This window comes from Cololabis saira, chromosome 13, assembly GCF_033807715.1.
Source record: "Cololabis saira isolate AMF1-May2022 chromosome 13, fColSai1.1, whole genome shotgun sequence".
In the NCBI taxonomy this organism is placed as follows: Eukaryota; Metazoa; Chordata; class Actinopteri; order Beloniformes; family Belonidae; genus Cololabis; species Cololabis saira.
Genome location: NC_084599.1, coordinates 23,352,820 through 23,378,038, shown reverse-complemented (window position 1 = coordinate 23,378,038; position 25,219 = coordinate 23,352,820). Strand labels below are relative to the sequence as shown.

Sequence of the window (25,219 nt, the reverse complement as noted above, 5' to 3'; positions counted from 1 at the left end):
TATATATATATATATATATATATATATATATATATATATATATATATATATATATATATATTTATACACAGAAGGCATTAAAGGAGTTGGAGGGTTGAAACAAACTGTCAATGAAGCTCCATATGTATGCTATCTTTGAGTGCAACCCTAATGAGGTAATACAAGTTTTATATAACATTGTGATGAATTACATGGATAAATTGTATTGGTATGGAATGGTATTTATGTACTGTATGTATTATTCATTCTGATTATGGTTAAGCTGTACACAATGAATGAAAGTTTGATGCAAGCTTGTCCTAGACAGATAACACGTTTGTGACTGATCTGGACTATGACTGCGTTATGGCTCAGTGTCGTAACACTGGACCAAAGTTGGATTGTGGCATGTGGACAATGGGCCAGATTTGGTCCAAATACTATAAATGGACTTTTTCACAAGTAATGTAAAGGCCAAAATTTACCCAAAGGTCAATGCAGATGAAAAGCAGATGTTCTCTTGAAGCGGTGTTGTAGTCAAACATTCATAGCTATCGGTAGTGGGCTTGGATTCAGTTAGAATCCACAAACTGGAAGTAACAACCCAATGACTCCTTAGTGAAACTTCATGAGAACAGATTTTTCAGTGAAAACTGGTCAGATGTACAACTGTGTTTTTGGGGCCAGTGGAAAAAATATGTTACATGGCACAAATTTACTTCAGATGAAAAACACATGACAAATGAATACATCTAACAGAAGCCACTCACATTAAATCACAGGCTCCCTTATTCACAGATACCTAAGATGATCAGACCCTGGTACTGAGACATGTTAAAAACCATAGGTTGTAATAAAACCTTCATCTCAGTCTCAGTATGTCTCAGTATCCATGTTTTAACTTGTTACATGCACATTTGAGGGTATCCCTGTTATCAAGAGAAATTAGGGTGCATTGTAAGATAGAAGATGAATATTTATGCTATCAGGTTATGGTATCTAACAAACCTTCAGGTGGAGAAAAAAATCTAAACCATTTCGAGCAAACAGTATAGATGTATCTAATTTAAAAAAAAAAAAAAAACCTAACACAGCAATTTACATTCTTATTTATACTTTATTGCATTTTTGTAATTAAAGCCACGGGAAAGTTGTGAGACACCATCCTTGACTGGAGATCACAGCTATCAGAAAGGCCTGTTTCTGGACCGTGTGTTGATCAATCCCAGGACAGAGAAGGCGCTGGCTGCTGCCGTCACCATACTGATGGCCCCAATGGCCCGTGTAGCCTGTGGAGACAAGGAGGAGCACAAGACGTGGCCTAAGGATTACCGGGCAAGAACAGCAGAGGCCTGAACGAAACAGTACGCATGGATTTCTTTGCAAATCCATAATGCATCATTTCAGACATTAAAGAGCAAATGCACGAGTCATCAAATATGAATTATTGAAATCTTATTTTTTGTGCTTTTATTTTACACGTCAAAAAAATTAAAATTTTCAGGGCTTTGGAGAGTGTCTGGCTCTTAAATTTTGATTGGAGTATTCATCTATTTGTAACACAGGCTGTAGCCGAAGCACTAACTCTACCAAGCCTGCACCTAAATCCAATTTAAGGAGTAAAATCCACACCTGATTAAAATATTGTTTTCATGTTTCAGTCTATAAGTTTAACAGAACCGTTACTGGAGTGGTACACAACTATTGATTGAATATATATGTCAGACTTCTTTAAAAAATATAAAGTCATTGGCTCAAGGAAACAGATACGTCTCTCTAAAGAAATACAATGAGCTGTGGTAACTTTATTATTCACTTTGAATTGCTGCTTTTGAAAATATTAGAACTGAATCCCTTCTAGAGGTGTAAAACTATGAGACTCATTTGATGTCGTGGTCTAAAGGCTGATTTATGGTTCCGCTTTACACCAACGCAGAACCTACGGCGTAGGCTACGCCGTACCCTATGGCGAGGGCTCTGCGTTGATTTAACGCAGAACCATAATTCAGGCTTTAGGAGCGAAAACTTGGTATTTTGTCCTGGTGGCACATGAGACAGAAGTAAAACAAACATGAGACCTGCTCTGATACCCCCTCCCCGTAGCGCAGAAGGGTAACAAAGTGCTCGCAGTTGCTCCCCAGCAAGTCATAAGACACCTCCTGGCCAATGAGGACTTGAGCTCGCTGGATGATCTCGCAGACGGGCAGGGGCGTGTGGTTGTCGTCGTACTTGTTGTTGACGCGGTACGAGTCGTTTCCCACCACCTCCTTCAGCAGCTGCATGCGCACCACGGCCTTCCTGCTGAAGACTGACTTCACGCTGGACATGGCGGCTGCCTGGCTCTCATCTGCACACACCCACAGGGAGAGGATTATTAGTATTATAGGAGAATTATAGGAGAGGAAATAGTTTGGGACCTTGGATCTGGAAGTAGACGAACCTCAAGACAGAGAATAGAGATTAAGGCCCTGTCCCAATACTACCACTACCCCTAGTTTTCACCCCTACCCCTAAATTTTGCGCGTTCCCGTGAGGGTAGTGGTGTCCCAATTCCTCTTTTCACCTAGGGGTAGTGGAGAAAACGAGTGTACTGGCTATGAATCTGTCTCAACGGATCGAGGGATTTCCGATGCTCACTAGGTGATCAAGGGCCAGAAAAATTTCCCAGAATGCTTTTCGTTGTCATTTGCGGACTGAATAAAAAAAAAAAAAAACATGGCGGACATTTCTTATTTTTTAGTGAATAAAATAAATATGTTGAGTTAGTTTCTGCATAAAAATGCGTTTTGATTACATTTCTAGCGAGAAATATATATTTTACTTTCATAATATTCACTCAGTGAATGTACATAATCACTCGTTTGCCCATTGTTGTGAAGATCACGCCAGAATAAAGGCTGATTTATGGTTCCACGTTACACCAACGCAGAGCTTACGGCGCAGGTTACGTAGGCTACGCCGTAGGCTACGCCATAGGCTATGCCGTAGGCTCTGCGTCGATGTTACGCAGCGACTCGCGCCGTATGCCGTACCCTACGCCGTAGGTTCTGCGTAGATTTAACGCGGACCCATAAATCCGCTCCGGAGCCGGCAGGCAGAAATCTCGAAATTTTCGGAGCAAATTTCTTAACAGGCATAGCTACAACTGTTAGATTTCATCTATTAAACCAACATTTATCTTCCTAAATTATTTCAGCCAGCTGTAATTCTTAACAGAGCTGCAGGTTTCTCCCCCGGGACGACGGCGCAGGGCGATCACGTCCGTACTCCGGCTGCTGCTGCTCCGAGCCGGCGGCTCTAATCATCTCCGAAAACATCGGGTCAAATTTCTTAACAGGCGTTATTTGGATAAACTGAGCCCAGGTTGGGGATCTTAACGGTTACTTTTACGCCTGAAAAAATATTAAAACTTAATAAAGTGGTATATTAACAGCGCTACAGCTGAAACTAAAACAGCTTTTGGCTCTCAGCTTCCTGATTAGGGGTGGTGCTGAAAGTAGGGGTAGGGGGAGTATTGGGGCAGGGCCCTGGGAAGATTTCAAGTGCTCTAAAATCTGTCCCTTGGGGTAGTGATAGTGAGGGAGGCCTAGTGGTAGAAAGTAGGGCTAGTGAAGAAAAGTAGGGGGTGTATTGGGATTGGGCCTAAAAAAGAAATGAGTAAAATAGGGACAACATTATTATATGTGTTTTCATGGCTGTTTCTTTTCATGTTGCTTATGACTACTACAAAAACATAATATGGAGTTAGATTTGTGTCTTAATTATTCAATCAAAAAAAAGATTGCTTCAATCAAAAAATATATTTTCCGTTAAAAAAAAATTCATTTCAATCAAAAAAAAAATTTTCAATCAAAGAAAAAAAGTGGTTGAATGCAAAAAAATATTTGAGACACAAAAAAATGCATTTGAACACTGTTTTTCTTTGATTGGAAATGTTTTCTTTGATAGAAGCGAAGTTTTTTTTGTTTGAAGCAACCTTTTGGATTAAGGTAGTGTTTTTTTGTGTTTGGGCCATATTATGGGTATATTTTTGTCTTTATCATATAATCAAAAAAGAAGTTGCTTCAAAAAGAAAAGAATATTTTCAATAAAAAAAATCACTTCAAATCGAAAAAAAATATTTTCAATCCAAAAAAAAGTGTTCAAATGCAAAATGCATTTTTTTGCATTCAAACAATTTTTTTCTTTGATTGAAAAAGTTTTTTTTATTGAAGTGATTTTTTTCATTGAAAATATTTTTTTCTTTTTGAAGCAACCAAATGATAAAGACACTACTTCAATCAAAAACATTGCTTCAAACAAAAAAAACTTCACTTCTATCAAAGAAAACATTTCCAATCAAAGAAAAACAGTGTTCAAATGCATTTTTTTTTTAGTCTCAAATAATTTTTTGCATTCAAACACTTTTTTTCTTTGGTTGAAATAATTTCTTTTGATTGAAATTAAGGTTTTTTTAATGGAAAATATTTTTTTTGATTGAATAATTAAGACACAAATCTACCTCGATAATAGGTAACATGTTACAGTCTTTTCAGCTTGTTTAGGACTGCCTAGTCTGAAAATAATACCAAAACAAGCCAGCTTTACTTAAAAAGCTTTTTAAAAGCAGAAACCACTGACCAAAGCTCTGAACAACAGAATCAAATGTATGTAAATTTAGATCAAATTTATGCATTGAGCCTATCCGCTTCGCAAGATAATATGACAGGAGCAGATCAGAGAAGAATAATCAACCTTTCTCCTCTTAATTGCCACCTATTTTCATATCTTACTGTATTTGTTGTAACTGTGAAGTTGGGAGTGGAAAGCTGTAGCCAGTGATGGTCAGTAGCATGCTACTAGTAATCTGTTTTTAGTAAAGCGTTATGGTAATAACTTTACTTTCTCTAGTAATGAGCACTGTAACAAATTATTGACAGAATTTCAGCCATAATATTACCATTTCTGTGAAGTGAAGTAACTAATTACATCATGTCTTATATTAGTTTTATATGCATCTTGCAAAAGGAGTCGTGACCTGCAGCACAAGCAAAAGCCAGAAGAGCTCACATTAAATTGTACAATACAGAGATGTCTCTGGTATCTGGAGCATTATCCATAAATATTCTCTCAAGGTGACAGTTTATACGATTAATGGGTCAAGTTTAGGTTGCAAGAAAGCTGCTGTGGAGTGTAAACACAGCTGACGGAAACATATTTATGAAGTAGTTGGTGCAGAAGTCAAACAAATGCATTCGGTTGATGGGCTTTTTGACCACGTGATAGCAACTGTTACAAAAAAAAAGAATAGATAAAAACTTGTAAAGGCATTTAAAATGTACCAGCCTAGTTTATCTCTGCCTTTTGCGGACAGGAAAGCCTCCAGCAAAGCCTCCAGCAAAGCCTGAATAGGATTGTAGTGGGCGTAGATAATGGGTGGATGGAAATAAAGAGCTTTTCTTGTAATAATAATTATAATTATAATTATATTTATTAGAATGTCACAGGCTATACGAACTGTGTGGGACAATAAGCTGCATTTTCATAGTTTCTTGAAATAAAGCATTTCATTAATATCTTTTTTTTTGTATGTATATATAAACTGATTCTGTCAAAAACGACCCAAATCCCCGACTACCAGGAAAGAGAAGACAATACAGTGATGGGTGCAGCTTGGTGACTGTGTGGTGTGTTGTAGTGTATGTGAATGAGTGTGTAGTGGATTGTGTTAAAAAAGGACATCCATTTTAACGTAGGACAGACAGATATATAGAAACAGAAGAGGACAGACAGAGAAGGGGATGAGCATTCCCTGTTCAATTGTACAATTGTGTGTTTTGTGTGTGTGGGATGCGTCTAAACCTGTGAGTATATTTAAATGGCTGTGTCTATAAGGTGGGGAAGGTGGGGAGGTAACATAGGTACATATTATTTACATATTGATTACATAAAAATGACATATACATACATTAATACCTAAGGAAATTATGCAAATAAAAAAACAAAACAAAAAGCTTTTAATGATGAGTGCACCCCTCACCCTACAGAGGCCAGGTCTTACACCTCTCACTGATTCACTTTAATAAACTTAAATGATCTTAGCATTTCAAATTTGGAAAACTGAGTTGGTGAAGTCAGGACTTGTAAGTTAATTTCATTTAGAGAAATCGTGAAATGACAATGTCTACTAACCGACAGGAGTTAAGTTGATGATGTAGCCATCTCCCAGATAGAGAGCCCAGTGCTGATAGGCTGGTCTGAAGATCTCAATTAGGTCACCAGGCTGGGGGTCACCAGAGGGGTCAGGAAGATCAGGGTCATTAGAGGCCATCTAACACAAAGGGCAACAAAACAGACACATGTTTTCAATTTTGCTGCTGACATAGCTTCGTATGTCTTAAAAACCCACTTTATTGCTGAATCAAAGCGAGAGATTACCGTAAGAAACATTAAGAGATTAAGTTATCAACACTTTGGAAATCCTGAATACTAAAATAAAACTTTTTTTTTTCAAAAGTACAAATGATTTCTAACTAGAATTGGAAGGTTTACAGTTATCAGATTAAATCTCATTTTTGAATTAAGCTCTTCTGAACTATTCTGCTGCAGGGATGCTTAAATGATATAACTGTTAGAACGTAAGTTAAAGCTTTAAATAAATCCACTCTAAAAACACACAGTGTTACTATCCGCCTTTCAGTTCACAGGTCTTACCGCAGATTTTTGTTGGTGTTTATCCATCCCACATCATGCTTCCACAAATTCTAGGTAGAAAAAAAACACAAAGAGGAGGTTTTCATGATGCCCCCTAAAGTAAAACTGCTTTCAATCTGCTGAGAAATCAGAAAACTACATCTTAAGAATTGATAAAGTATAGATTTCTTACATAGTTTGTGGTAATATTTCATTTAGAAGTCAAAATAAATGCACTTGCTGAGAGAGAGAAAATGCTAGATAGAATGGTACAACATAAAGGTCAGGCATACATGCACACACATACAATACATACCAGCTCACACAGTGACAATACACACAGAAGCTCTTGTGTCACCTGTGCTGCTACAATAGCACCGACACAATGAGGAAGCTGACAGAAAAATAACTTTAGCTCAGAATATTTTTCATCGAAAAAAATCTCTTGTAATCCAGATGATGTTTTTAATGGCTTTGGGCAGCTTAATTAAAGAAATAACCTTTAGAAAAAAGATTTGTGCTACTGTTTTTGTTACTTGTGCATTAACACAAGTTTAGTTTGGATCAAAGGCCCACTTGAATGGGGCGCAATCTATACCAGCCCAGGAGGGCAATGATTATATCCATCTTGTTAATAATGAATGATTCTGAGGCCACTCTGAAAATAAAAGGTCATGTATTATTTATCGAACCATAACTCCATCAGCACTGATGAGCTGGTAGTAAAATAAAGATGCAAGATCAAGGAAATTATGTCGTGTCAAAATGTTAAAATTCTGCCTTAATGTCATAGAAACTGAAAATTGAACCGTCACAAACGAAATGTTGACAAAGTAATACTTACTCAAACACTAGGAGTTTTTTCTTTCTCACCATTTTAATTCTCCATCGTAAATTTACACAAAACCATAAAGAAATCCAACAAAGAGAGAATAAAGTAATGGAGCAAGATTGGTTCCAAATTCCAGTGAGGAAAAGAGGGTACGAAGAATCTCAAGGCCAAACAAGAGGCTGGAGCTTCTGCTGGACGCTGGTCAGTGTTGGCTGCTCTGACTGATGGGAGTTTACTGCAGATGCTCACGCACACGCAGGCATACACACACGGACACACACACACACACACACACACACACACACACACACACACACACACACACACACACACACACACACACACACACACACACACACACACACACACACACACACACACACACACACACACACACACACACACAATATGCCTGTGATGTAATTTCTTCGATAGGTAAATGAGGGAAATACATGAGATAAAAAAGTTTAGAACAACAACTTTTATTTATTCTTGAAGACCTTTGTTGATTATTATACTTCATTTATTTTCATGTATTTTTTCTATAGTATTATAGAAAATTACATGAATTTCAAACCAACAATGTTGCTGGATTTCCCAACAGCAGAGTGTTTGAGAGTGGACTAGTAACATTTAACATGCTCAGGTTACTGCCGCCAGAAAGGTGATTGCAAGTTTAAGTTATGTAAGACTGACTAAAAAAATCTTCGGAACACGGGTTGATTTATTAGATTCACGAGCAGCCTTTAGAAACTAAAAGTACTTATGTATTTGAACTTTCCATGGTGTACTTAGATTATTGATGCATTGTTGGCAGGTCATCAAAAATGCGCTGCATGTCATAAATACTTAAGCACTGCTCTGTAAAGAGCCATGTCACTTTTCTGTACTTTGCTTGTGTATTCAAGTCCACACAGAGTCAGCACAGATCAGTCCTGGATCCTCATGATGGTCGTACTGACCTCATGTTCACAATGGACTGCATGCAGGTTCTGGCAACAAAAAGGCCAAAATGCAGCTAAAAGACATCATGTCCAAACTTTCAATGAGATTAATTGGGCATTCCCTAAACTTTGGAGGTCTTTATGACAAAAATACTCTTTCAACATTAAACTAAAGGTTTACTGTGAGTAGTGAATGGTATTGTCTTATCTGGACTGATTTTTGTGTACACAGAAGAACCAGTGCTTTTCAGACATTCCTTTTGTCTTTCAACAACATTTTGATTACTGTGACTTCTTCTATTTCTACTTGTGTCCACAAGCCCATCCCTGACATTTTTAATGATAATAATTCTAATAATAATTACCAAAAAGAACAACTTTTTTTTTCTTTCACTGTGAAAGAGTTCCTTTCCTTTTTATGTTTGTAGAAATTGCCATTTTTGATTGTACTCAAAATAATAAAACAACTAAGCTTGTCAGATACAATTAATTTAATAATAAAGTTTAGCTTTGTAGTGTTTTGAAATAAGATAGAATAGATAGAATGAAGATAAAGAAGTATTTTAGCCTACTTAATTTAACATATGATTAAACATTAGTATGGTTAATAATTATGTAATGAATGATATCAGTTATATTTATACAAAATTTCTATTTCTATTTACTTGATTCGATTATTTCAGTAATTATTTCATCTGATGTCTGATGTTTAAGCACTTTACCCAAGGTCACAAAGGTCAAACTTTCATCGTCCTCTTTGTTTCACTTTCACAATTTATTTTAAAACTGCTTGTCTCTCTTAAATAGTGTGACGTATATGTCAATATGAATGCATCTCCCAGTCATCTCCAATCTTCATTTAATTTTATTTTAATTTCTGGGCTAAACTAAATGGCTTTGAAAGGCTTTTATCAGTTCTTGCCAGTGTACGAGGTGAGCAGCGAGTTTGTGTCGTAACTGTTTCTTTAATAACATTTACGAGTTGGTTGCATTCTCTGCTCTTCAATTGGTTGCTCTTTGACACCAGATTTGCCAGTTGTCTCCTCCTCCATGAGACGCTTAAATTAACCACCGGAAAGGAAACAGGAAACTCACACTCATATTTTCAAAATAAAAAAGTATTACTCACACTGCAAGTTTTGCCTAAACGTAAACTAAAACCAAGCTAAAACAGATACATAGCATCATTTTTTTTTTCAATTATATTTTTATTTTTTTTAGCATTTTAAAGACATACAGGACAAAAACAACAAAGCAAAGCAAAGTAAAAAAAAAAAAAGAATAAACGAAGAAGGTGTTACCTAAAGTATAAGGACAACTTGTAAAACAAATACATAAATAATCAAATCAAATAAGCCATGGTCACAGTGCATACATGTCTCTTCTGTACACAGAATCCAGGCATGGCCAGCCATGCTGGATGAATGTCAGAGGTCCATAAGCGGTTGCCATATTCTCAGAAAAACACCCCCCTTATTTTTTAGAGTGTAGTGCGTTGTTCCAAGTGTCATTCCAAGTTTGTTTAAACAGGTTAAATGTAGGGGGTCTGTGCTGGTTCCAGTTGAGTAGAATGCATTTCTTCGCTATGTGGGATATTATAGCAATCCTCTTTGTGTGTGTGGGATCCAGTGTCTTGTCCAGTTCTGTACCAAAAAGATAACGTAGGCTATTGGTGTCTCTACAACCTTGACAGTTATGTCATGTTCAGCCATCCAAAAGTGCCTTAATTCTCTGCATTCCCAAAAGACGTGCATAGTTGACCCTATGCATGTTTTGCAGCGATGACATCTTGGGGATGAGTTAGGAAACATCTTACTTAGACGGAGCGGCGTGAGGTACATGAACTTAAATAGCATAATTTTAAAGCTGACATTTAAAAAAAAAGAGTATTTAATACCTCGGCTCCTCCGGGACATTGTAAATAAGGGGAGATATACCTTGGACTGGAATATTCCCACTAGGTGATCTGTGAGCATATAATGTGCCTATCTACTGTTATCACCTGTCTCTAGACCTCCCTCTCGTTGTTTCGTTTTGTTTTGTTCTAAATTAGTCTAATTATTTAACTTATGTATTTATACATTTATATTTTTGTCCTATTGATGGTTTTATCTACCGGTATGTCATTCATTTAGGAATTTTGAAGATTAATTATGTATGTTATTTATTTGTTTATCTGTTTTTATTTTCATTAACTTCGTCCACTCTGTTGTTCTATGTACTGTATTATTTTTATTATTATTATTTTTATAATTTGAATATACTTCTACTGTACATAGAGGGTAGTTGGCACAGTATGCGGATAGATGACTGAGGCGGTAGCTGGGAAGGCGGTGGGACTGAAGGAGTGTGTCCGGGGGGTGTGGGGATGCAGGGTTTTTATTTATTTATTTATTGGTTTCTTATCTTTGTCCTTTTGACTATCCTACCTTGAGTAATTTTATTTTGGATTGGGGTATGTTTTCCTTCCTGTTTTGATACGTTTGTGATTGCAGAGAGCACTTGTTTGTTGTTTAATGTCTGTTTCATTTTGATAAAAATCAATAAAAATCAATTTGAAAAAAAAAAGAGTAATTAATATGCAACTTTGCAATATGAAATACATTTTCACTCCTGGCCGTTTCTGGAACATGTCAATTTTATTTTGGTATGTTTACCGGAAGTGCGCTTTTACTGTACACAACTTAGCACTGGTGCCCTAACGGGATACAAACAGAAGGTTAGTTAGGTTGTCAGCAAGGAATCACTCACCGAAGAAAAGGATTTCTTCATTATCAACACCGAGCAATAGTACTTGTGTTATGAAAAGTGGACACGTGCTCTGTTTGGATTGTGGTGAGGAAAAATACCACCTTTTACCAATGCTAGCATAGGACCGCGTTACTGCCTCACCGCTAAAGGCTGATTTATGGTTCCGCGTTACACCAACGCAGAGCCTACGGCGTTCGGTGTGCGTCGCCGTGAAGGCTACGGCGTAGGCTCTGCGTCGATTTAACGCAGAACCATTAATTCAGGCTTAATGCGCTCACTTGACCTATTACATTTTTAGCAGCTCGCCAACGCCTGTTAAATATAACATTTGGAGAATTGTAACTAATGTTACTATAGCTAATTTTATTCAGTTGAGAAAAGCGAAATATCCATCTACCGGTGCCCTTACACAGCAGGCTAACCTCGTGTCACGTGTCATGTGTGTTATTGCTTCATTAATACATTTCATAATGGGGATATATCATATATTAGCTCTCATGCAGGGTGTCGTTCAGTTTACAAAAAAAATGAAAGCAACTACGGTAAAGATGATCTAATTAGTAGGATTATAAGGATTGTGTTGACCTAATCTTGTCCAGTGATATAAGTGTTTCCTCTTGCAGACTGAACACCATGGCTGCAGCGCCTGCTTTCAGACGGACAGATTCAGCTCGGGGGGAATTTTCCCCCCTCAAACACTTCGTCGTAGCCAAGAAGAAGATCAGCGACGTGTTTGAACAACTACTCAACTATGTGAAACTGACTTCTGAGTTTGTTGAAGGTAAAAGTTTTTTTTTTCTTATGTAAGGGAGTGTTTATTTTACTGGAGAAATCACAAGACATCAACAATAGAAGTTGGGAAAGTAACTTCATATTCATCATGTTGCTTGACTTTGCTGACAGATATCAATGGGAATAAAGCCCTGGAGAACATTGCCAATCGGGATCAGCAAGTGGAGATTCAGAACTATGCTGATAAGCTTGCTACCATTAAGGAGGTGCTGGCACGCAGGCACATGAAGGTGGCATTTTTTGGCAGGTAATTTTATAAGGAGTTTCCTGAACCATACACTCTTATGCATTCCTGGTAAATCATTTACCAGGAATGCGTAAGTGGTCTCAAACGTTTCTTTTTAAAATAGAAATGTAATTGTAGACTTGATGAGACTTTGCAAGTCAAAGCAGGCCTTGCTTTTAATATAGACAATTCACTTTCATTTTCTTTTTATTTGGAGTTATGCACCTGATGCAACTCACCCACTTCATTCATCTTCTGCTGTTAAACTGTTGTTAATTAATCGACACAGTGTATCGAAAAGCTTTAATGTAAAAATAGAAAGTGTTCTCCATGGGAAGTCTGTTTGTTTTGTTTGTTTGTAGGACCAGTAATGGCAAAAGCACAGTGGTCAATGCCATGCTGAGAGATCGCGTGCTGCCCAGTGGGATCGGCCACACTACTAACTGCTTCCTGAGTGTGGAGGGCACCGACGGGGACAAGGCCTACCTCAAAACAGAGGGCTCAGAGGAAGAGAGGAGCATAAAGGTGAAAATAATGTTCTACCCATTGTTACTATGTCACATAAAGATGCATTTGACTTTTGGAAAACAAAAAAACCCCAAACATTTACCTCTTGATGATAATCTTATACTGATGCAGACTGAAAACAAATACACTCTACACCCCTTTCCTGTTCACTAATCAGACCTTCTGTTGGCTATAATTTGTATCCTTTGGTTATGTAAAAAAAATTAAAAAATTCAAGGGTCATGTTGTACCACTTCATGGGGCTTAGGAACCTGTCAAAGTGCTGGACATACAGAAAAGAACATTTCTCTATGAACTGCTTGCTGTCTTGTCAGTTGAAATAATTGGCAGTGGTAATGCTAATGTGCTTAAAGATTTGTACTATTGTGGGAGTGTTTTGTTTTGTGTTTTGGCAGGTATCTTATGTTGATTGTTGTCTCTGGAATAGATAAAGAATAGTATTAATTGAAATTCCACCAAGGAAGGAAACTGTTGACTGTGTAAGCAGTCAACAGTTGGAATATCATTATTTTCTTAATAAAATAAGTTATTACATAAACTTTTATAACATCAGTGTATTTACCAACCCCCACAGACGGTGAACCAGTTGGCTCATGCACTTCACATGGATGAGAGCCTGGATGCCGGTTGTCTAGTCCGAGTGTTCTGGCCAAAGACCAAGTGTGCTCTGCTTCGAGACGATCTGGTGCTGGTGGACAGGTGACGAGATCTATCGATCACTTCTATACACTTTGCATCATTATATTTGTTTGACATTATTTCCGGATTTGAGTGCACGTTATTTCCGGACAGTGTATTTGACTTCTTTATCTCTGTTCAACTCCGTAGCCCGGGGACAGACGTCACATCACAGCTGGACAGCTGGATTGACAAGTTTTGCCTGGATGCTGATGTCTTTGTCCTGGTGGCCAACTCAGAATCCACACTCATGAACACGGTAAAACTCTCAGCCCCACGAAGCTCATTCTTAGTCAGTATCCGGTTGGATTTTTCTTAGCATGTTGGTATCTGGTTTGAACTATTGTTGTCATTCTGCTCCAGTGGTTAAAGCGCACAAGCATTGTTACAAAGCAGATTTTTATTTTACTTTTTAATTATTCTTATTAGATTCTTTTTAGTTGTGAACTCACTGTTTTGGCATTTATTGCTTCATCTGACCTCTGTTATTTTTTGTGAAATCAATATCCTTTTTATATGAATGTTTACAGAGGTAAAATCACCATTTTTATTTTAGGTGCAGTGTATTCTCAGCCATTTATCATTACCTTAATGACTTTAAAGAAACAGATCTTCCTTTGACCTCTGTGTTCATACAGAACTGTCTCAGAAAATTAGAATATTGTGATTTTCTGTAATGCAATTACAAAAACAAAAATGTCATACATTCTGGATTCATTACAAATCAACTGAAATATTGCAAGCCTTTTATTATTTTAATATTGCTGATCATGGCTTACAGCTTAATAAAACTCAAATATCCTATCTCAAAAAAATAGAATATTCTGGGAATCTTAATCTTAAACTGTAAGCCATAATCAGCAATATTAAAATAATAAAAGGCTTGCAATATTTCAGTTGATTTGTAATGAATCCAGAATGTATGACATTTTAGTTTTTTTAATTGCATTACAGAAAATAAAGAACTTTATCACAATATTCTAATTTTCTGAGACAGTCCTGTATATCGTTCTTACTAATTCGTTGGGTCCATTCAAGATATTTGTGACCGCTTGAATAGTCATAACTAATATCAAACTACTACAGTAGCAAGCACAGTAAACATTCAGTGGTGGCAGTCACTTATACCAGTGTGTATGCGTCTTGCGCTGAGCTAGCTGCCTGTTATTTATGTGCACATACAGGCTCACTTGTTTGTATCCACTCAGGCATTCATGGAATTTGAAACTGAACTCAGTCACAGAGCTCCCTGAACTGACAGCACTTCCTAAAGGGAAAACAAACATAGATTTTCCTCCCAGCAGTTCAATGAAAAATAAACCATGGGTTATACAAAACAAAAAGAAAAGCAACAGCTTTTTTATTTTTTTATTTTATTTTTTGGCATTTATCTGAACTAGCATATAGGAATCACATTTAGTGCCTCCTTTTTAATTAGAATTTGTTTATACTGTCCTGGGCTCTGCTATGCAGTTTTTTTTTACACCCTCACCCTCATCTTTTGATTCCATCCAGGAAAAACACTTTTTCCACAAAGTGAATGAACGTCTCTCGAAACCAAACATATTCATCCTCAACAATCGCTGGGATGCCTCAGCAAACGAACCGGAGTACATGGAGGATGTGAGTTCAACTTAGTTCAACTTCTCTTGTCAAAAAGATAATAATTGCTGATTTCTTCAAAATGTAAGAATAATAATAAAAAAAAAAGTGGAGTTTAATGTAAGTAATTATTGTAACTGTTATCGACAGAAAACCTTGACAGATAAACGTAAAGGTATATTATTGGATAACCTAATTAAAAATGCAACATGGCTTAATTTTTTACAAGTGTTTAAGTGATCAGATGTACTACTTTTGTAATAAAATGTGTAAAAGATGTACATCTTTTAACTTTGCATTCATAAATTGAATCTTTTGATGTGACTTTCTTTTTATATTATTTCTATAAATTCTGCTCTAACCAGGCAAAGTCTCTTTCTCCAGGTGAGAAAGCAGCACACTGACCGTTGTGTGAACTTTCTGGTGGAGGAGTTGAAAGTCCTTGACCGCGAGCAGGCACCCAACCACATTTTCTTCGTATCTGCAAAAGAGGTCCTTAATTCACGCATGCAGCGTGCGCAGGGTATGCCTGAAACCGGTGAGTGTACAACAAACAAACCACATTATGCAAATAATGAGTGCTGAACAATCAGAATCAAGAAACAGTCAACATTGGGTGTTATATGGAGTTTTTATAAAGATCATAATCCACATTTTAAATGTAAATTATTTTGTGTGGGTTTTTTTTTTTTTTAGGTTTTTCAAAATTTCTACTGGTTTACTAAATAATAAAATATAACACAGTATGGCACACGAATGGTCATGGTTGAAAACAAAACAAAGCTGATGTCATATTTAAGCTTTAAATTAGATATTTTCTCTCTGAAGTAATATAAGGTCTCTGTATTTAATGCACCATTTTCATATTTGATGTAATGATTTCATCCAACAGGTGGCGCTCTAGCTGAGGGCTTCCAGGAGAGACTGAGAGAATTCCAGTGCTTTGAGAGGAGGTTTGAGGTGTGTGAATACAGCTTATGATAATTAAGGATATATTTGAATAGTATTGATCCATGAATGCCATAAAGGTAAACACGATATTGTGGGTAAGAGGTGTAGTGCAATGGCAATTAAAGCAGCACAAAGGATGAAAAAAAATATTAAAATACTAGTTTTAATGTCATTTGAAGGAATGTTTGTTGACTTGTAGGAACTTCTGTCTAACTCTCCTGGTCTTCCATCCCTGGTATCTGCAAAAATCAACTAAAGTCATTTTGGACTCCTGTCCAGATTGTCTCTTGTGATGGTTGTGCATCACTCACATCACAGTTCTGTCGCACATCAACAGTAATGAAGCGTGATCGCTGAGCTACGGTGGACATCATGATAGAGAAAGTTAGGAGACTCAAAAAAGAAATGACGGAAGAGGAAAAAGAGACATTAATTTAGTAAGAGACCAAACGAGAATGATGTTGGACAGTGTGGTGAAAGTGAGTCAATCTCTGCGCCCACTGAGCTAAAAATGACAAAAGTGCCTTTAATTATTAAGTTAATGCTGTAATTCAGTTTTGATTATGAAAAACATGCATTTCCTGTTGCAGCTTCCTGTCCCCGTATTCTCTCTGCAAGGACTGCATTCTGCTCTTTTGCCTACAAACGTAGTGCAGTCTGTCTAGTCTCACAGCTGTCTTCATCACATCTGGAGGAGAGGTCACATTAGTCCTGATGGGTTGATTAGGGAAAGAAACACATGCATGCTACTAGATCAGGTTAAGTGGAAGTTAATTTCCATTGCTTCACTAAGACTGCATATGAAGGATCAAACAATAGCAAGTTGTTCAATTCTGTTGTTTATTAGAAGCATCGTTGTTTGTGCGTGTTTGCCAAAGGAAGATTGTTGAAGAGGGAGGAAATGGAGGAAATAAAAGGAAATGCTCAAGTAGCAGCAGGTGAGCTGTGCAGGGAATGACTTACCTGCGGGTTAGATTTTTCATAAAGACTTGAAGCTGGCACCAACAGGGCTTTCCAGTCCAATTATTGTGCCTTTTCGTCATCCTGCGTCTTCATTGCTGAAATCTAGATTCACTTAAGTGAGGACATAGGTTTATTTTCTTTGCACTTTGATTTCATTTCGTCTAAGCAATTTTCATATTTTAATTTCATATTTTGTTTATGTATGTATTTATTTTCTTTTTGCATCTTAATGAAATATTTCGATTTTCAGCAGGGGGAACTTCATTATGTTTATTCTTGGAGAAAACAATTGAAACATTTCACAGTTCCTTAGCCAAAGCAAAAGTAAACTGTAGCACCATTTAGATATAATTCTGCAAAACAAAGTGCATTTTAGGTGTATTAATGCAAAAACTGTTAATGATTGTGGATATTTTTTTATTGATAAAACAGTGAAATGTAACGTGTGAAAAAGTGAAGATTTGCCACAATTGGAGCTATTTGTCATTCATTCCTGATGATATTGACCCCCATCAGCTTTTAAAGTGTGATGTAACTTCTCAGGTGGTTAGAGCAGTTAGTAATACGCGGGGAGCTGAAAGGACCAAGCAGAAGGTCGGCCTTGTAATACATGTATGAAGTTTTACCCTGGACCTTCGCTAATGGAAACACACTCAATGACTTTGTTTAAATTCTGCCATTACAAACAGCCATAAGTATTTTTCTACAGTTGAGGTTAACAGAAGTAAACATGTTCAGTGCTTAAAGTCCTACCCTGAAGTTTCCAAATATCCCATAAGTACAGCATAACGGCCAGGGCCATTTGGTTGGGGGGCTTTGGCATCTCTGCTGGGAACTCACAATGAGGGGGATGAGGGCTGAGAAAATATTCCTACTTTTAAAATGTTATATTTCATTTCAATATGATTTCTTTCCATTGTTGTTTGTGTTCAGCTAATATGATTTCACTGTTTTGCTCCGGTTCCATCAACACACAACTGTGACTTTGGAAAATATGGGCTGTGGGACACAAGGTTCACACTCTGCTGCTGTCATTTTTTTCCACTTCTCTTTGTTTCCATTTCTTTAGCCTTCTTTTAAGTCAAAAGCAGCAGGTGTCTATCTTGTCCGCTGTTCGTCCCTGGACAGTGCGCGAGCTCAACGCGAGCTGTCCAGCTGCAGCCGCTATAGCTGTCACAGTAAACTTGTGTGTTATGGCCTCGCAGGAGTGTATCTCGCAGTCAGCAGTGAAAACAAAGTTTGAGCAGCACACTATCAGGGCCAAGCAGATCACAGAAAAAGTCAAGAACATCATGGACACTATCAACATCGAAGCGGCAGAGAAAAGGTGAGCACCTTGATGCATGCATTTTTTATTTATTTTTTTAATCCAGAATTTTTAAAAATATCAAACTGACATTTGTTTTTTTTTTGTCATTGCATTGGAAAATTGATATATTAACAGTCTTTAAGGGAGCATGAGGCAAGAATAAGAAATGAGACTCATTAGCGCCACGACGACCGTCGGGGTTCCTGCAGCCAACAGCGAAGCCGGCACGGGAGCGCGTGTGTAATCTCATGTGATTTTCAAATCAAGCTCTAAATATGACTTACAATGTTATCTTACTTGGTCAGTAGGAAATGAGCCATGTCAGCATCTGTTTTCAGTCCCAATTCAAGTTGAAGCTGCCTCCATGACTCAAACGCGTATCCAATGTTTACTTGTGCGCGGCCGAGAAAGCGCATGCAGCGTCATTTGACGTCACATCCGCAGGACAGCGCGGGAAATTCCGGCCTGTAATTGCAGCACATTTTGCAGCACACAGGCTGTTCAAGGCAACGGAGAGATACGGTAGAGGGCTCATTATTTTTGGTTTGGAACGCTTCACCTGACATTATTACTAGAAAACTTAAAACGTATACAAATTTTTTTCATAAATCCTGCCTCATGCTCCTTTAACATTCTTTAAGTTAAAAAAAAGTGTTAAATCAAGCAGATGACTACTACAGCACTACTATAACACTATACTTGTAGTTTGATTTGTTTTGGGGTTTTTATTTCTGATTGCTCAGCTGTTGAGCCGCTAGTTTGGGTGTGTGACAGTGTTTCCTGTCGGGGTTTCAGAGTGGCGGCTCTGGAGGACAGAGAGTACCAAATGGACCGGCTGGAGTTTGTCAAGAATCAGCTCAACTTGCTAATTGATGACATTAAAAAGAAGATCAAAGCTATTAGTGAGGATGTGGAGTCCAAGGTAACATAGACAAATGGTGGCGCTGCCTGCTGATGCCAACATCGCTCAACATTTTGGGTTCTTTGTGGAAAACCTTTTTTTTTCCCTAGGGGCCAAGGTGAGGTTTTCCCCTTAGTGTAAAAAAAGAAGACAGTCAGAACATCAGAGGCGTTACCTCCTGCTCAAAATAAGATTATCATCTTTGCAATTTCTATATGAAAATCTCTTATGTGCTTTGAAAGTAAACAACCATATTGATCCCTTGACAAAAAATCAGGAGGAGAATATCTTCCATCCATAAAAGACCAATATATTTGTCACCTAAACACCAGTTTGAGCGCATATCTACTGCTGGCAGGTTCTCACTACGCTTGTCGTGTTTCATTCAGGTGTCCGTCGCCATGGAAGAGGAGATTTGCCGTCTACATGTGATTGTTGATGAGTTCCACACAGATTTCCATCCCTCACCTCATGTCCTTAAGATATACAAGTCCGTAAGTAAAGACGCTAGTGTTAAAGTTATCCTAAATAGCATTTGTTGCTTGTATCGGTCAAACGAGCAACTCGTGGAATAAAGTGAAAGCAACACTGATAAACTATGAAAATAACGGCAGGAAAAAATAACTTGAAGAGGACATTTGGATTCTTCTTTTTGGTTTATTATTTCATTTTACTTATTGCTGATTTTGGTTGAGATGTTGTACATCTTTCATCTCATCCCAGATTCATGCTTTGATCCCCTCCTGAAGTGTTTACAGGTTATCTGCCAGTTTTGGCGGAGGGGGGTGGAGGTATGTGGATGCAGTAAAACGGACTGAGAGACTGTTAAATATTAAATAAGTGTTGAGTCTGCATAGCTGCTGTTGGAGGGGTACTGCTTTATGCTTTTCATCTAAACTCTGAACTCGTCTGTTGTTGGCAGGAGCTGTTGTCTCATGTGGAGGAGGGGATGGGCAAAAACCTGGCCTTCCGCTGCTCCAACGCCGTCAACATGTCTGTCCAGTCCACTCAGAGATACATGATAGGTGACTAACTTCTAACATAACATAGTCTTAGATACAAACTTATATCTGTTCACCATGGACATAAATGCGCCTTGGTCTCCTTGTCAAAATGCTTAGATCTTAATAAATTGTCTTAAAATCGTAAAACTGAAAGGTTATAAAGGATAAATAGTTGTCTTTAACTCTTTCCTACAATAAGAAATCAGTATTTACACAGTAAAACGACCTTAGCTCAGGTATCCCGTGCACCATTGTTCTCTCACTCCATCAGAGTGTTACTAAAGTTAGTCAGGACCTCATGAGCACTTGGCTATGTTTTGTAACACCCAGATCACGGCTATATTTACCCTCCTCTCTGAATGCCATGCCTCATTATGCTACAAATGCGTCATCATGTCAGGCACGCATGCAAGCTGTGCGCTATGACATTGATGTAGAAAAGAGGAAATGTGCCCTCTGATTAAAGATGCTTTTGTGTTGTGAGAGTTATTTATTTATTACAGTTTCTTTTTTAATTAATCATTGGGATATCACTGTGACATGTCATATTTATTCCCCACAATTTTCATGAATGGCCTTTATAACAAAAGTAAATGTTGACATATTGATGAATGGTGACTAAAGTGTTTAATCGTCTTTTTTTGAATCAGTGAATCTTTAAAACAAACTAAAGTAATGAATATTTTTGGACTTGTGTTGATTTCTATCAATGTTGCCCTTGTCCCTCAACAGAGAGCATGCTGCCTCTGCTTCCCTCTGTGGGCCAGAGCCAGGTCGGCACACTGGTGCCCAACAGGATGTTCGACCTGAGTTACGACCTGAACTGCACCATACTTTGCAGCGACTTTCAGGAGAACATCGAGTTTCGGTTTTCATTGGGCTGGGAACAGTTAGTCCACCGCTTCCTTGGATCTGTTAATGCGCAGAGAGCTCTCAAACTGGTGGATCAGAACTTCCAGGTACTCTCTGAATTACAGCTGCTTAAATCCTTGAAGTAATTTGTAGTAATCAGGGAATAATGTGGTAAATGTTGCATGACCTGTATAGTCTCTGAAAAACTGTTTTTACGCAGACATCTCGGCCGGCGTTGCCACAAGCCCGAACACCATCCTCAGGACCTTCCTCGGTCTCGGTGCCACCCAACAATGAGACGGCCCTCATGACCCAGGAAGATCTGATGATCGCCATGGCAACTAATGTGGCATCCCTCACGTCACGCACTTCTATGGGTGTTGTCATCGTTGGAGGAGTGGTATGACATTTTGTCTTTTGCAACATATTGTGTATTTATTGTTAATGATGTGATAAGCCCCAACTTGCAAGTAGGAAGGGTGATTGATCAATTATCAATTAACCAAGAACAACCAAAATAACATTTTTATTTTGGCACTATTTTTTTTACTAAATTTATGACGGTTCTCCTAGATCGCATATGTAGACAATGTGTCAAATTAGGAGATGCATAAGATCGTCCAATATTATGAGTGAATATTTTAAGTTTCTTTGCAAACATGACTAAAATGTCATGTTAATAGTAAATAAAGAGTTTCTAAATTAAAAAAATTAAATAGGTTAATTACATTGAGGAAAATAATTTTAATCTTGTATATGCGAATGGTGTGTGCTTTCAGTATCTGTGGAGAACCATTTTTTAAGTTAATGGCTGCAAACATAAATATAAAAAAATAAATATAATGTCTGTTAACTGGTGATGAGTTCATCTTGCCAACTTGTGTGACTTTTATCCTAAACTAAACAGTTTTAACTGTTTGGTTTCTTCACATAAGCTGATCATTTTTTGAACAACTTTTTTTTCTTTTTTTTGTTTGAGCATTTTTTTGATATTACTTGTGTGTTTGGTGTTATTGTCCTATTGTATTTCTTTGAAATTTACCGGTTTCATTCGTCAGTGAAAGCAACAAATTTGATGCAGCAAAATAGTCCCAAACCATGATACTACCACCAGCTATTACCGTTATTTTGTCACAAATGTTTAAGACAGTTATTGTGTTTTTAGTGTTTAATTTTCTAACTCAGCTCTCCTCGCTAAGGTGTGGAGAGCAGTTGGCTGGAGGCTGATTGGCCTGTCGGCTTCTCTCTACGGCCTCCTGTATCTGTACGAGAGACTCACCTGGACCACTAACGCGAGGGAGCGTGCTCTGAAGCGCCAGTTTGTGGACTACGCCACTGATAAACTACAGCTCATTGTCAGCTTTACGAGTGCAAACTGCAGCCACCAGGTTCAACAGTAAGTTTAGTTTAGTTTAGTTTATTTTGTTTTGGTCATTTACATTTTAAGATGTTTGAATATACACACTGTATATGTACAGTATACACACAGGTATAAATATATATATTATATATATGTACACATTTCCTTTTTTTTTTTTTTTTTTTTGGACCAAAAAGGTATAGGCTGAAGCCTCATGGCTTATTTTGCCTATCCTTTTCAACAAAGGCAGACTTCAGAAACAAAAGATACTAATAAGAAGAAAACGAAACGAACGAACAAAACAAGAAAATAACCAAAGAAGAGAAGAAAATAAATGTGGTCACTCACGATTTGAGGATAGCTGCAGGAGGAAAGTTGCATAATTTAGACAGTTTAATATGAAGAGAATTTATATTTGTGTTCTATATTTATCCATTATTTTAGATTTATAATTTTTTTTAAATTTATAATTTAAGTTATAAGTTATAAGTAATAAGTCCACTGGGTAGCCGAACAAATGATTTTAAACACCAATATTTTTGGAGTCAAAGTCATTGAGTCAAGCACATTTTGACCAACATATGCAATTATTTTAGCCATGTTTGTTAATTATAATATACTTGTGGAAAGTCAACCTAAATCATTTGCATAGCTATTGTTTCAATTAACCTGACTCCCTGTGGCATCCCTAATATACACACATACACAGACCAAGCTCTCTCAACTTTCTTGCCTGTATCTGGGTTGAATAATTAGTAGCCTGACACTGTGCCCTCTGTGTTGCCAGGGAGATGGCGACGACCTTTGCTCGGCTTTGTCAGCAGGTGGACCAGACGGAGAAAGACCTGGAGGCAAACATCCGTCAACTGACAGCCAAAATAGATGAGATGGAGATCATACAGAGTCGTTCAAAGACCCTAAGGTCAGTACAGCTCCTTAAAGTAGATCAGAGAAGATGGGGAGAAATATCTGTCAGGGATTCCAGTGGATTTAATGCGGGGGAAACTAATATCACATTATGTTTGAGGTGCATAGGGGCCTCAAACTAGTGGTTACAGAGGTGGGCTTGGGTCTGGAGGACGCACGTTCAAGCCCCCAGGATGGCAACCAAAATAAACCACCCCGGGCCCCTAATTGCTCCCGGGGTGCCAGAATAATTTCAGCCCACTGCTACTAGTCTAACTAGTGATGGGTTAAAAGCAGAGGACACATTTAGTTGTGTTTCCATGTATACTGGCAAATATAATGATTATAACAATATTATTATTATGAAACATAACCTTTTTAAATGCTTGTCTGTCAAATCAGTGTGAAAATGTTTTAAAGTTGCTATAATCATAATTGTCATGTAGTCCTGACATGTTTCCAACTATAAAATAGGGCCAATCTTGACTTGTGCCTGTTTCCTTTGCAGGCATAAAGCCACAGAGCTGGAGAAACAGCTGGAGGAATTCACACACCAGTACCTACAGCCTCAGGAGTGAAGCTGCTCGTCTTCACCAGTCCACAGTTTGGCTCTTATGGAGTCGGTCATTCCTTATACCGGTGCTGCCCAAACGCACCATCACATGGTGCACTTGATAGTGCTGAAAATCTTTGAATCGACTTGTCATCAGCTTGGGGGGAAAAAAATCAAAAAATCAGCCCGTACAATGTTTTAATAAATGGTGAAATGCCCGTTGTTTAAAAGACAGTACCATAATCCAGCCACCAAATATGAAGGTTTGAATCTTTTGTTTCATTTGTGAAATAGGTTTTTGTTGTCATGTAAAAAAATATATACTTTTTTCTTTGGTCACTTTGTAATCTGTTGGTTTATTAGGAGGAAAGAAAACGAAATATTATTTATGATTAGCAGACAAAGTAGAGGGAAAGGCCAGACACAGTATTCTTTCCTCTTCCTTCAGCTGGTGATGTGCGCCGGGTGCTCATGAAGTGGCAGTGAACAAACTGTACAACACAAAAGCCTACATGGACTGCAGATGTGCAGAGATGCTCCACATGTTGGTTGGAGGTCACCTGTTTCAACACTACATTCTGTGACTTCTTAATTCTGAAAATGCCTTTTCTTTTTTGGAGTAGCTTATGGGTAGCAAATGAAGTTTGTGTCTGCTCAGACAAACAATCAACTGTATGTTTAAAAAAAAAAAAATTAGATATTACAAGAAACCTTATTTTTGTTTTCATAATATACTGTAAGAAGGCCGTTTGAGTAGAAAGGGAAACCATCTGTTTAAATTCTCTAGTTTGAGTTGTACACTCTGAAAAACTCACACACAAAGTGTGAGTTGTACACTCACACTTTGGAAATGTTAAGATGTTTTATAATATTTTAATATTCATAAGACATTACAATAACAGATCATATTGCATTTTATAAAACGTATCTATTTTTTTCTTTGGTTCTGTTGAAATACCTCTAGATTTGCCAGGTTGTATTAAAAGTGAAACAATCTAACACTGATATTTTGTGCATTTTATTTTGAAAAACGTCTGAGACCTGCAATGCTTCTACAAGCTGCCTGACACACTCGCATTCTGCAAATAGTTTAAAGCCATTCCCCTCATATACAGCTGGCAGAAGAAAAGCACCAACCTGGAAAGCTCTTTTTTTTTCAAAATTAAAAGTGGCAAAAATCTGAACTGGTGCACACTTAATTCAATTTGAATAGTTATGACTAAATACAGGCTGTATTCATTTTCCCTTTGACTATATGGTGGAGGGTATTGGGTTTTTGGCAGGTTCCTCCTACAGTCCCAACACATGGATTTCAGGTTAATTGGTGATTCTAATTTGACCCTCAGTGGAGCTGGATCTTGGGTGGTTGTCTTGTTTGCCTCCGTGTGGGCCTGTACCTTGTCCAGTGACGGCTGG

General features: G+C 37.6%; 2 protein-coding genes across 4 annotated transcripts; one reads left to right on the top strand and one right to left on the bottom strand.

The window, feature by feature from the left end:
• Nucleotides 1–1,076: 1,076 nt before the first annotated feature.
• plaat1 (phospholipase A and acyltransferase 1) lies at nt 1,077–7,708 on the bottom strand. Of its 3 annotated transcripts, none has more exons than XM_061737154.1 (5): nt 7,496–7,708; nt 6,673–6,722; nt 6,151–6,289; nt 2,058–2,326; nt 1,077–1,268 (listed from the first exon to the last, which is right to left on the bottom strand). In XM_061737154.1, exons 2-5 carry the CDS (start codon nt 6,697–6,699, stop codon nt 1,167–1,169), a joined length of 537 nt encoding a protein of 178 aa, XP_061593138.1. In that variant the 5' UTR covers nt 6,700–6,722; nt 7,496–7,708; the 3' UTR covers nt 1,077–1,166. The 3 variants fall into 3 exon arrangements, with proteins under 3 accessions (XP_061593138.1, XP_061593141.1, XP_061593139.1); XM_061737157.1 differs by having other exon boundaries at nt 2,136–2,326; XM_061737155.1 differs by lacking the exon at nt 7,496–7,708 and adding an exon at nt 6,845–6,939.
• Nucleotides 7,709–11,103: 3,395 nt separating this feature from the next.
• Nucleotides 11,104–24,802, top strand: mfn1b (mitofusin 1b). The gene is made up of 18 exons (XM_061738365.1): nt 11,104–11,262; nt 11,802–11,959; nt 12,082–12,217; nt 12,559–12,721; nt 13,299–13,423; nt 13,553–13,661; nt 14,918–15,025; nt 15,389–15,542; nt 15,897–15,964; nt 18,124–18,245; nt 19,023–19,149; nt 19,518–19,622; nt 20,051–20,153; nt 20,865–21,091; nt 21,205–21,384; nt 22,184–22,380; nt 23,132–23,266; nt 23,759–24,802. The coding sequence occupies exons 2-18, from the start codon at nt 11,812–11,814 to the stop codon at nt 23,826–23,828; spliced, it is 2,277 nt and encodes a 758-aa protein (XP_061594349.1). The 5' UTR covers nt 11,104–11,262; nt 11,802–11,811; the 3' UTR covers nt 23,829–24,802.
• The last annotated feature ends 417 nt before the right edge of the window (nt 24,803–25,219 follow it).

Bases quoted from the DNA above. Each gene is read 5' to 3' on its own strand.
- plaat1 (XM_061737154.1), bottom strand. From the start codon at position 6,699: ATGGATAAACACCAACAAAAATCTGCG. The intron at 6,290-6,672 runs GTAAGACCTGTG...CCTTTGTGTTAG, and splicing joins AACACCAACAAAAATCTGCG to ATGGCCTCTAATGACCCTGA. The intron at 1,269-2,057 runs GTCTCATGTTTG...TTGTCTCCACAG, and splicing joins GGGAGGGGGTATCAGAGCAG to GCTACACGGGCCATTGGGGC.
- mfn1b (XM_061738365.1), top strand. From the start codon at position 11,812: ATGGCTGCAGCGCCTGCTTTCAGACGGACAGATTCAGCTCGGGGGGAA. The intron at 15,965-18,123 runs GTGTGTGAATAC...ATGGCCTCGCAG, and splicing joins GCTTTGAGAGGAGGTTTGAG to GAGTGTATCTCGCAGTCAGC. The intron at 19,623-20,050 runs GTAAGTAAAGAC...TGTTGTTGGCAG, and splicing joins TCCTTAAGATATACAAGTCC to GAGCTGTTGTCTCATGTGGA.